The sequence below is a fragment of the Erpetoichthys calabaricus genome, chromosome 13, assembly GCF_900747795.2.
Source record: "Erpetoichthys calabaricus chromosome 13, fErpCal1.3, whole genome shotgun sequence".
Lineage (NCBI taxonomy): Eukaryota > Metazoa > Chordata > Cladistia > Polypteriformes > Polypteridae > Erpetoichthys > Erpetoichthys calabaricus.
The window spans coordinates 35,466,618-35,479,032 of record NC_041406.2 but is presented as its reverse complement, the minus strand read 5'-3'; the positions used below and the strand labels follow the sequence as shown (position 1 = coordinate 35,479,032).

Here is a 12,415-nt window from a genome sequence, read left to right as displayed (position 1 = left end):
CCTTTGAGATTCTGGTCCATGTTAATGTGATTACATCACACGATTTCTACAGATTTGTCAGCTGCATATTTGTGCTGTGAATCTCTACACAAATTCACTGGGGTCTGGTCATGGTCATGAAAGCAGTTTGAGATGACTTTTGTTTTGTGACATGGTGCATGATCATGCTGGAAGTAGCCATTAGAAGATGGGTAAATTGTAGACCTAAAGGTCTCCACAGGGTCAGTAACAATACTCAAATGGCTGTGGTATTAAAGGGCCCAAGGTGTACCAAGAAAACATTATAAACCTCAATAAACCACCACGACCACGGCTGACATAAGGCAGGTAGGGTACATGGATTAATACTGTTGGGGCAAAATTCTGACCCTACCATCTGTGTACCTCAGCAGAAATTAAGATTCATCACACCAGACCACATTTTTCCAGTCTTCAGATATCTAGTTTTGGTAAGCCTGTTCCTCACATTTTTATTCCTGGCTGAATGGAGTGGAACCCAAGATGGTCTTCTGCTCTTGATCATTCTTAGATGCTATTGTGCTCACCATAGTTGTACAGAGTGGTTATCTTAGTTACCGTAGCATTTCTTTCAGCTCAGACCAGTCTGGCCATTCTTCTCTGACCTCTCTCATCAACAAGGCATTTCAGCCTGCAGGACTGCCACTCAGTTGGGTGTTTTTCATCTCATTCTGAATAAAGTTTAGAGAGATTGTTGTGTGTGAAAATCCCAGGAGATCAGCAGTTACAAAAATACTGAAACAAGCCTGTCTGGCACCAACAATTATACCAAGGTCAAAATCATTGCGATCACATTTTTTCTTTATTCTGTGGTTTGATGTGAATATTATAGTACCTGAAGCTCCTGACCTATATCTGCATGATTTTATGCATCAAGCTAGTGCTACATGATTGGATGATTAGATCATTCTTTGGATAAGCAGGTGTACAGGTGTTCATAATACTTTCCTAAGTGAGTGTATTTCACAACTGTAATCTAGGAGGTGTAGCAGATATAGCGTTTGTCCACCTCTTGAACCCTCAGGTACCACTCTTCAGACCAGGTGAAAGTATATCTAATATTCTTTTTATTATAATACAGTGCACCAAGCACTCTCCTCCCCACACTCCTTAACTACAATAAACTCTACAATAACCACAATCCTCCTCTCCCAGACACGTCGCCACCCTACCTCCCAGCTCAGCTCAGTATTCTGGGCTTTCCTTAGTCCTTTTATAGCTCCTGACCCGGAAGTGGTTCCAAGCACAACCCACAAGTCCATTTCCTTCTGGGTCAGGGCAAACAGTCCTCTTCTTCATCCCGGGAGCACGTCGCTTCCTCCAGTCACGTGACTGTGATGCATTCCCGGGTTATAGGGCATGCAAGAGCCCACTAGCCCCCCTACAGCGACTTCTGGCGGCCCCCAAGGTATCCAGCAGGGCTGTGCCACAACACTACAAAGTCCATGAGGCCCTGCTGGAACTCGGGGCACGAATATGCTGTCCGGAGGGCTCCTCCTAGCGGCCTGGGGGTGGTGACCGGAGTCCATAGCCGGTCGTCCATCACAGAGGTCTAGTGTGAGCTTCATTATAAACTCATTGGTTGATTGTAATGATGTGTTTAGTTCAGTGAGTTATCAGCAAATATGTTTATCCAAAAATAAATATTTACTGTTAGAGAGCTAAGTGCTGGATGTTTGAAAAGGCAAAGTCATGAATTAAATATGTAAACAAGCAGCACCCAACACTATTGCACCAACTTTATTTATTATGGGCTAAGAAAACAAATCAAGTCAAGATATTGTAAATAATTGCTTTCCTTAAGAGACCACAAAAATGTTTATTTGATGTAAAGTTTGGAAGAGAGGCAACAACAGCATCTCATTCTTAAATGAGTTGGTTTTCTTTATATCTCAGATTCACATTTGCACTGCGGCAAGCAAGCAATAGTAGAGCATCTCTAACAATCAGTTTAATATAAAGGAAAGTCTGACATCAGAAATGTGATAGAAATATTGGGAAATAAACAAAGATTAAAATAATATTATTTTTGCAAAATTAAGGCTTATAAATAAATAGACTTATACTCCTTAATATTCATGAACCCAGAATCTATCATGGCAACACTAATAAAAGGCATGAAGCAGGCCCTGGACAACATTCCAGTCCATCTCAGGGTCTACTCACATACACACAGAGCTAATTTGGAAACTCTAATCAGCCTAATATGACCATCTTTGGGGATAGCAGATGCAGAAAAGAATGTGTACACTGCCTATGGACAAGGACTGAGCATGGGATTCAATCCCAGGGTGTAGAGGTGGGCGGTATGACCAAAATTCTATATCACGGTATTTTTCTAAATTCTGCCGGTTTCACGGTATTAGACGGTATTTTTTTCCCCATGCATGAGTGGATGTTAACCACATTTTCCACTACAATTACTGCAGTAGACTGGCTAAGAATAACCTATTCGACTGTTATGAGAATTGTACATTGTACAAAAAGACATTTTAATGTGCACACAAGTATTAATCCAGGTTTGCATGGCCCCATAAAGTGATAGTTTTCAAGGAGGTGGCACTAAAGAGAAGGAATCACATTGCATGACAGATGCAGTCAAAATATAGAACCTTTTAATTGAACAAATTTTGCAAAAGCTTAAACTATGATTTTGACAACATATTTTCAACCATCCAAAGAGGCATTTAGACTTAGTAAAATATCCAGAGGTGTTTGTCAAAAGTTGGATTGCACTGAACACGTCTTAGAAAAGGAATAAATAGTAAATTTTTTTTGTAAACCAACTACACTTTCTGTCAATGTTAACAATCTCTGTCCACTGACACGTTAAAGTGACTTTTTAAACAATTTTACCATCATTAAACTGCATAATATTTAAACTAATAAATAATAACAATAAAATACATAATAGTATTACTGATAGTTGCACCATTACTTCAAGGCTTCAAGCCCAGGTGCATTACACAGTATTCACCAAATTAAAATAAAATAAAACAAGTGCAACTTGGTGATGACATCTTACCCAACTGTACCATCATTTAGGCAAAAACTGTACCATCATTTAGGCAAACTGCATTAATATGGACCTTGCTTCAAGCTAAGTTATATACATAAATAATAAAACTGCAACTTGCATTTATAATGCTGTTTGTGGTATAGCCCTATGGAAATGCATTAGGGCCACTGTGAAGAAAAAAAAATATGGACACGGAAGAAAAAAACAAACTATATGTCGAGAATAAATTCGACATGTTGACTTTATTCTTGACATTTCCACTTTAATGTTGACGCTTAAGTCAAGATTAAAGTCGACATTTCCACTTTATTCTCATAGTTTATTTTATAATTAAAGTAGAATGTTGTAAACTAAACTTCATCCTAAAATCAATGTTTAATTTACTAGATTTTCTCAAACCCCGTCATAAGTTAATGCAGCACATCAAATACTTTGTGTTAAGTGTTCCCCAACCCAGTCGTTAATCACTACGCTTCTTAAACTGACTTCCTCCGCACTAAGAGCAGGCGCCTGCAGCAATCACCGCACAGAATCCATTTACTTCATGATATTCCTGCTCTCTACCAAAACCCCAGTTCCTATCTTTCCTTTTTCTTTCTCCACATTACCAATCACCACACGATAAACATCTTTGTGAAATTAAAACTAGTTATTAACTTAGCCGACGGAGTGTTCAGAACTTTAAAAATATCTTCGTTATACATGTTTAATTATGCCATCCATTCAGAGTTGCGCCCATCTCTGAACGAGTCGCCAGCACATCGCAGGATGAATATAAGCAAAACATACACTAGCAAGTACAAAAACAAGTACAACTTGGCTTGCAGTATTATCCAGTAGTATAGAAACAGTATTTACACATCTGACCTTTTAAAACTAAAGTATCTCCAGGCGACGGACGTGACTCGGCAAAAGTTCTTCTGTTGTTCATGTTCAACTTTATCGTCGGCTTCAGTTTCGGAATGCTCTCTGTCCATTTTTCACATTTCACAGAACTTTAATTTATTTGTGCATTTATTTATTTATTTAATTTTGTCCGAAATAGTTCTCCATATACCTATGCTACCGCCCACTATTTGGTGGTGTAGCAGTGAAAAAGAGCCTTAGTGCAACAAATCTGTGTTTAGCGGTGTAGCAGTGAAAAAGGTCCCCACTTGAACAGTTTCCCGCTGCGCCACATTCCGAACGTCGTTTAGGCAATTTAAACCGGTGTTGTGGTATAAGAAAAATCCATATCATAAAAAAAATTAAAAACGGTTTTCGGTATGAACCGGTATACCGCCCAGCACTACCAGGATGCTGGATGCATGAAGGAGCAGCAGTAATACTGTTTGACTGTGCCACCCAACCTAAACACCATCAGAACCAAATCCAAGTGTATTCTTTACAAAACTGATGATCTTTAAGAAATGTCAAATTCACTGAGAACTGTCAAAGCAGTGATGCCAGGGGTCCTGGAGTAAAGAACTCTTATCTGTGCTCCTTTGTAGGGCCCCTTACAAAAAATTTACTTGCAAGGGACAATGAAGCTAAATAATTATAGAAAAACTTACATAAGAACTTTTCTGTCAAAGAACTTAATTAACTTTTTAACAGAGACATTGTGTAGATTTCATATTGCCCTGTACCTCATATTTATCATATGATGACCATTACGCCTAACAGCACAATTCAGGAGCCTCCATCCTAAATCATAATCTTGTGTCATTAGTAATCTTTGTATTTTGTCCTCTAATCTGACCCATGTGGTCAGGTCAGAGAATGACCAAAAATAATTGTTGGGGTGCCAGCCACGTTGTTCCAATTAATCATTTGAATTTTCAAAGCAAATGGTAATGGCACAAAAACAAAAAAAAAAGGAAATATAGCACCTTCAAGGCTAAACTAAGCTGCTCTCTTGAGCGGGTGGTCAACTTTGGTAGGAGCATTGTCCTGTGGTCTGTTCGGTCCACAAATAGATGCCTTCTTCCAGGGATGCCCAGGCTTTATAGGGGTCTGACTGGAAGAGGAAGTATCAGTTGCCCTCACTGGGCACCTTGTTAGCACTTTGGAGGAAAAGAGAGACAACGCAGTTAGCGACAATGCCCTCTCTCATTCTGGGGTGGTTTTACATACTGTACCTCTGATAAGCCCAGAAGGCAATCCTCTGAATCCAACACAAATATCAGATCTAATCAACTTTTTTTCACAGGACTCAATCATTTCAGTTAACAATATCATTTCTATATTGCTGTTATCAACACATATTAATAGTTAGGATTTAATTGAATTAAAAATGTTAATTTAGATTGTCTAGAACTTAATGAATTAATAAGGTGGCACAGTGGTTAGAGCTAATACCTTACCGAAGTGAAATCTGCATATTCTCTTTGTGGGTTTTCCTCCAGATATTCTGGCTTTCCTTCCACATTCCCAAAGACCTTCAGATATTTTAATTGGCAAGTCTAAACTGGTCTCAGTATGAGTGACTATTGGTACATGCATGAATGTATATTTCTTGCACCCTGTCCAGAGTAGCTTCTTGCCTTTTTAAATGCACAGAAGGACAGGCGGGCATCCTTGCCAGGATCAAGGATAATTTCTTGTCCGATCCAGAAGCCATAATGGAAGGATGGCCAGATTGTGGCCACTACCCAGCTGAGGTGACTTTTATTTCCATCCTGGCTGGGATACCGGAAGAATGGATGGACTGGTGAGACCTGGAGGCTGGGAGCAGTTCATCCCCCAAATTAATAGATGGTGTTCCTCGCAAGTAGTTCTACTTTGGACACCAGCAGGGATGTGTGGGAATTGAAGTCCAGAAGTGCAGTCCTATAGGGGTGGTTAGATGGCGTTAGAGGGCACTGCTGGAGAGGATATCCCTTGGTTCTGTATGACCCGAAAGTGCTTCCAACAAGCCACGATGTCCCATTGCAAGTACTCCTGGGTCCAGCATAAAAGGAGCCCACTGCCATACCTCAATAAGTCCCAGTTGGGAGGCAGTGGGTGACACTCACTGGAGGAGAGAAGAGAGAGAGTGAACATTTAAGTCTGTATATTGGCTGTAGTAATTGTTATTTTTGAGCTGTGTGGATTAAAAATCCTCTATTTGAATCTGGAGTTGTATTGTGTCTTGCGTGTCTGGAGTTTGGGGACTTGCTGGTGCCCCCTGCTCCTCACACCTTACTGGTAAAATACACCCTGACCCACTGTAGGTCTCAATTGGATTAAGTAGATTTGAAAATTTCAGTTTCTACATATGTGAAAATTTAATAATGCTATACATATATATATATATATATATATATATATATATATATATATATATATATATATATATACTGTATATACACACACACACACACACGTAAAAGTGCATTATTTGATGTCTTGAAATGAATGTGTGGTTTGTGGAATGTGTGACCTTTGTTGTTTCTTTTGATGACCATATTAATATGTATATGCAGGCCAATTCAACTTTTTGTATTTTTAATACAATATGCGAGATTAACTCAGATCCCAAAACAGTAAACTTCTCAGCAATAATGGTCACGAGCCTTGATAGGAAACTTGAAAGCAAACTCAAAGTATTTAAGCAGTCCTTATCTGAGTTCCTGAATTTTTTTTTTGTAAATGAATAGCTGGCTACTTTGATAACAAATGCTGATGTATGGATATATCCATCTGGCAACAGCAGCCACACACACGGAAACAACTGCACTGCCTACACTGATGTGCAACACTTGGCTGTCAAAAACAAAATAATACATCAATATTAGTATTTTTTTTAAGTAAGTACTGAACAGAGGGTAGCAATAGTAACAAAGAATTATACTTATGAGTTGCAGGGTCAGTGAAATGGATGGATTATTAATGCAAAACCTAATTCCATAATATTCATTATTTCTAAAGCTCATTTAAACATCCATTTTCTGAAACTGCATATTCTAGTTCAGTGTTCTGGTGAGATGGAGCCCACCCTTACACCAATGAGCACTATCAGATGTCAATTCTTTCGCATATATGCCCAAATCTAGCCAAGCATCTTCAAGAAATGCACTCAAGCATGAGGAAAACATGCATGGTCTAAGTCAGGGGTCATCTGCTTCTGTCCTGGAGGGCCACAATGGCTGCAGAATTTTGTTCCAACCTAGTTTCATAATTAGACACCAGTCCTTGCTGATAGTGGGAGCTGTTAATTGATACTATGACTTTAATTCTTCCACGTCATGTCATTCTTATATCATAGATGTTTCTCATCTAAGAATATCATTCAAGTTATTCGTGAACCGGAGAAGATTAGTCATTCTCAGTCTTTCATGTTTTTCTCTTTCATTTCTTTCCTTGTATTTTATTATAACAGACACTTCATAATGAACACACACAATCATAAATGTTTAGATGGTAAAGATGGTTTAGATGATTGTGTATTGGCAGCTCATTAGGAAAATAGGAAGCTATTAAAAAAGTGGAAAAAGTTAAATAGTAATTAGGAGCAAACAAGATAGCTAAAATAAAGCACAAAATGTTGATTAAACAATTACTGTTTCAGCAACAATAATTGCCTTCTAATTAAGCAATTAGGTTGGAACAAAAACTTACAGCCCCCATAGCCCTCCAAAACTAAACTTGAGGACCCTTGGTCAAAGTAATATGAGACAGCAACACTTTCAGCTTTGTCACTGTGCCACCCAACTTCTGTAGACGTTTACATTCAATTGTAAAACATTCCACGTCTTACCATGAGGCTGCTGGATCTTGATTGGTCAAACATCCACATTCATCGTTTAATTGATAACAGATGTTGAGATGTCCTCATTAACATTTAGCTTTCATTTCAACTAACTGCTTGATGCCTAGGGCTGGAATCTGTCTTTCTCTATTTTTCTTCTTTTGACATTGAGTAAAAACAAGCAAGGCCGGGTTAATATTATTGATGGCAATAACAGCATATGACGCAAAAAGAGCACAATTCTCTTTTTGTGAAAAAGATAATTCATGCTGAAAGAGAAAGGCAGAATATGACACCTTTTTATCAAGAAGCAGCTGCTCTGTGTTTACTCACGGCCAGTTCAAAAACAGTGATTCACGTCAAGATGGAATATAAAATAACGTTGAATTGATTGATTTGCAGTTTGTTCCATATAAAGGTTATTCATTCAGCCATTTGTGTATAACATGACACCTAAATGTCCTCTCCCAAAAGGGGCCTGAAGAATTAAGTAATAATGTCAAGGGGAAATTTTAAGTGAGGGGATGTGTGGTGAGAAATACAATACCCAGATTCTGATTTTTGTTTTATTAATGGCTGTGTGTGTAGGCCAGCTTGGTTTCTGCATGTGTTTTCACTGCTTTGGACTTTTGGAGTTCATTCCCAGCTTCATCACGGTCAATGTAGATTTTACAGTTTCATCTGTGTTCTTTGTTAGCGAATCTAAATTTGTGTATTGTGTGTGTGCATCTATAGCTTGTGACTGACTAGCATCCCATCCTGGGATGACTCCTGCCTTGATAAGTTTCCGCTTCACTTAACTTTGTAATGGGAACAGGTGTTTCCAGAAAATGGTTGATCTGCTGCATCTTTGCTCTTGGAACGCTGATATGATTTTCAGCCTTGTCACTGTCTCAGTACTTCCTGTGTCATGTGGGTTTTCTCTGCTAACTCCTGCTGTGAGCCCTTTGGTAGCTAAGGACAGGAATTTAAAGGCTTTACTTTTATTTTATAACATTAGAACAATCTAGATGAGAACAGGCCATTCAACCCAACAAAGCTCACCAGTCCTATCCACTTAATTCTTCTAAACTAACATCAAGTCAAGTTTTGAAAGTCCCTAAAGTCCTACTGTCTACCACACTGCTTAGTAGCTTATTTCAAGTATCTATGCGTAACTGGTCTCCACCGCACGCGTCATACTGTTGCGTCCTGGCCTTTGGATTTGGTTAACCCTCAAAGCTTCTGTGTTGTGATATATATGCAATGTGCTGTACAAACCGCCACAAAGGAGTAATGCAAACACCCTTTAGTTCTTGATCTTTTCTCTTTTTTTTATTAATAGTCTGAAATGTTAAAACAGAGAACATAAAAAGTGACTAGTCAAGCTCTGTGATTCCTCCTCCTCTCACAGTAACACAATGAATACTGGGATCAATCTAAATTGCATCGACATACATAACCATGCATTGCTCAATATACAAATGAAAAAATAACATACCTGAAATATTAAAACAGAGAACATAAAAAGTGACTATTCAAGCTCTGTGATTCCTCCTATTAACAAAAGAAAACCACGTGGAAAGGCTGTTGAACGCTCACATTAACACATAACCAAAATTAATAGACAAGCATTCAGAACATTTCAAAACAACAATCATATTGCAATTACTGTCACATACAAAAAAAATTAATTCAAGCGATTTAAAATAATGTAATTAATTTTACCATACAGAGAATAACAGCATGCTTACCTCTTCTCACAGTAACACCATGAGTACTGGGAGAGGCTCACACTGATGACATAACATAACACAACAAACATTGTAGGGAAATATAACAGGACCACAACAGGAAAACATACTACACAATGAAGGTTATCAGGATTTGGTGAAGCTCCAAACAACTAAACTTTTTATTTTATACACCTGTTAAATATGGTTACATATGTGTAAAAAAAAAAAAAAAAAAAACTTCCTAATGTATGTGTAAAATTTACACTTAACAAGTTTTTTTTAACTTGTGTTGCTCACAGAGTACAGCCTGCTATAATATGCCGTGCTTCCTTGCTCTTTAAACAAATTCGATGACCATTTTTATGAAACTTCAATGGGGATCCTGGAAACCCTGGCTCGTTTACTTTGTGAAGAAATCTGATATCTCATGAGGGACATATGTTTTACACACTCTTCTCATAGAACCCTCCTTTGCTCCCTTATTTGGTCTAGATGTTCCTCAATATCTGCTTCCTCTTTGACATTGTACTCATGTGTCATTTCGATAGAGGCAATAGGCCTTATTGTTATGCTCTCTAATTCTATTCCTGCTCCCAGCTCCAACGCTTTAGCCTAGTCAACAGCTTTAAAGAACATCTGTCTCATGCTAAACTAAACTCTACAATTCTTGATGGAGAGGACCTGGCCTGTGTCCTGAACTGGTCATAGCTTTGCTTCATATATTCATTAGAGGCATGGCCATTTGACAATGATGAACTAAAGTCTCTTTTCAGCTCCCTTTTGTTGCATGTTGTGAAAGCCTTTATCAATTTATTCATTCATTTTCAAATCCATTTAGTCCAGTTCAGGGTCATGGGTATCCATGGCCTATTCCCAATAACATTCAGTGGAAGGCTGGATCCGGCAGGGCGGGTCAGGTTGGGGAACATGGCGTGGTACAGCACGTTGCCGCACCTACCACACAATGAAACAGCTCGGGATTCCAGTTGGCAACCCCCAGGCAGACAAATGGTCCAGTCCCCCCCACCAGAAATGATCATCGATCTTCTGCAGCCAGGTGTTACATGGGAGTCCCCTTGGACTGGTCCAGCCTCTCGGGTCCTGAACAATGACAATCCTGTGAACCAGAGCACCCTCAGGGAATCGTGCCACATGGACATAGTGCTGTAACTGATGCTCCCTCACAATGCAGGTAATGTGCCTCATTCGGGACTCCATGAGAACCGCTTGTTCGACACAAAGTCAAACCAGCAGTACCCAAGGATTCTCCCAAGAGACACAGTACTGAAGGAATCCAGTCTTCGTGTCACATGGATGGTGTCAATGTCTACCATATAGCAAAACAGGAAGCATCACATCTCTAAAGACTTGGACCTTCAGGATCCAACCCTGGACAGAATATCACTGTCAATCATTCATAGGGCTCAATTGCTAACTCGCACTCTGTTTAATTTAGAGTTTCGGTGATGCTTTTAAGAATAACTTTAGATTGCTTCACATGCCTGTTAAGTTGCTTGTATGCTTTTGATGTTCATCTTCTCAAAAATATAATTAAAGCAGCTCTTTCACATTCATAATTTATACAAGTTGTAACACTCTTTCCATAAGTTTATATACCGAATGTATACACCTTTGGAGTCTAATGATTTATATTGCACCTTTGGGCTCACTTCTTGGCCCAGCCATTATTTTGTAGACTTTGTGTGGTTCTCCTACATTTATTGGACTTTCCATACTCATGTCAGTGATAACCAGTTTAGGCTGATTTGAAACTCTGAACTGACCCAGCATGACTCACTGGGGGTGCTCAAGTGTGTCCTGTGATAGTCTTGCCTCCTTCCCAATGTATGGTCCTGGTTTGTGAAACAATCTCAGGTATTCACATAGGTCCTGTAATTGGAAAAGCAGTTCTAAAAATGTTTTGGTGAATCTGATTATTTGGGTAGATCTGAATAGTATAAAACTTATGCAAAATAACCAGAAATGTGTTTTTTGTTTTGTTTTGGAGAAGAAGTTGCCAAAACAGACAGAAATAGACTGTTGTGGGCATGCTGACCATTACAAATATGTTTATAAACCATGCATTGCATGCCACCAAAATAGCAAAGCAGCAAATGTGAACTTTTCCCCTGCCTAAAAAATAAAAATATGTGCTTATGATATTAATAGAGATGCACAGTTTAATGTTAGCTCACTCTTGGGTACAACACTTGTGGGCTTATTGCAGATCTGATGCTGTGAAATACTATCAGAAGAGATACTGCATGAATTAGCGATAAAGCCATTTGCTTTAACTATTCTGATTTTAATCTCTTGTATGCTTCTCTAAGATGATTATTCTTTGTAAAGTTTCACACAGCTCCCTATTTTGAAGTTGTTTATCAAAACAGCAATTTCAGTGAATTTCTTGGAAAAGGTTTCTCTCTAAAGTGAATACCATTCTTTATTTTATTCTTTTTTTTCCTACAGAAATTTGAAGAGCTTCAAGGGAGAGTCAACAGTAAGACAGCATTTTATGCAGCATTGACAAATGCTCTGGGTGGAGAGAATAACAACACTTTCGTCCATGAGGCAGCAACATGGTTTTACTCAATGGCCCATTCTGTGACACCTGCTGGCTACAGCCTCTTCTCACGGGCCTTAGAAAACGCCACACGGTAAACAGAAAGCAATATTTTGTAAAGTATTGGAAAAAGAGATCATCAAAAAAACACATTTTTTAATTATTCTGCTGAAATTAGTACAGAAGTTGTGAGTCTTTATCTCCAATTGAAATAATGAAAGCATGGAAGCTTGGTTAATAGCACAGGATATGGTGTGGTTGAGTGCAGGAAATGCAGCCTCATTTTCATTTTATTATTATTCAGCTTATTATTGAAGTTGTTAATAATTAATAATAATTAGTAATTATAAAAGACAGTCCAAACCATGGATTACTTGCAGAGTCACATT

General features: G+C 38.5%; 1 protein-coding gene across 1 annotated transcript in view; it reads left to right on the top strand.

Annotated features, from left to right (window-relative positions):
* Positions 1-12,415, top strand: part of tg (thyroglobulin) — a 335,665-nt gene that overhangs the window by 245,192 nt on the left and 78,058 nt on the right. The window contains exon 43 of the mRNA XM_051936137.1: positions 11,933-12,120. Coding sequence (XP_051792097.1) covers positions 11,933-12,120 — 188 coding nt within the window. The remainder of the gene's footprint in view (positions 1-11,932; positions 12,121-12,415) is intronic.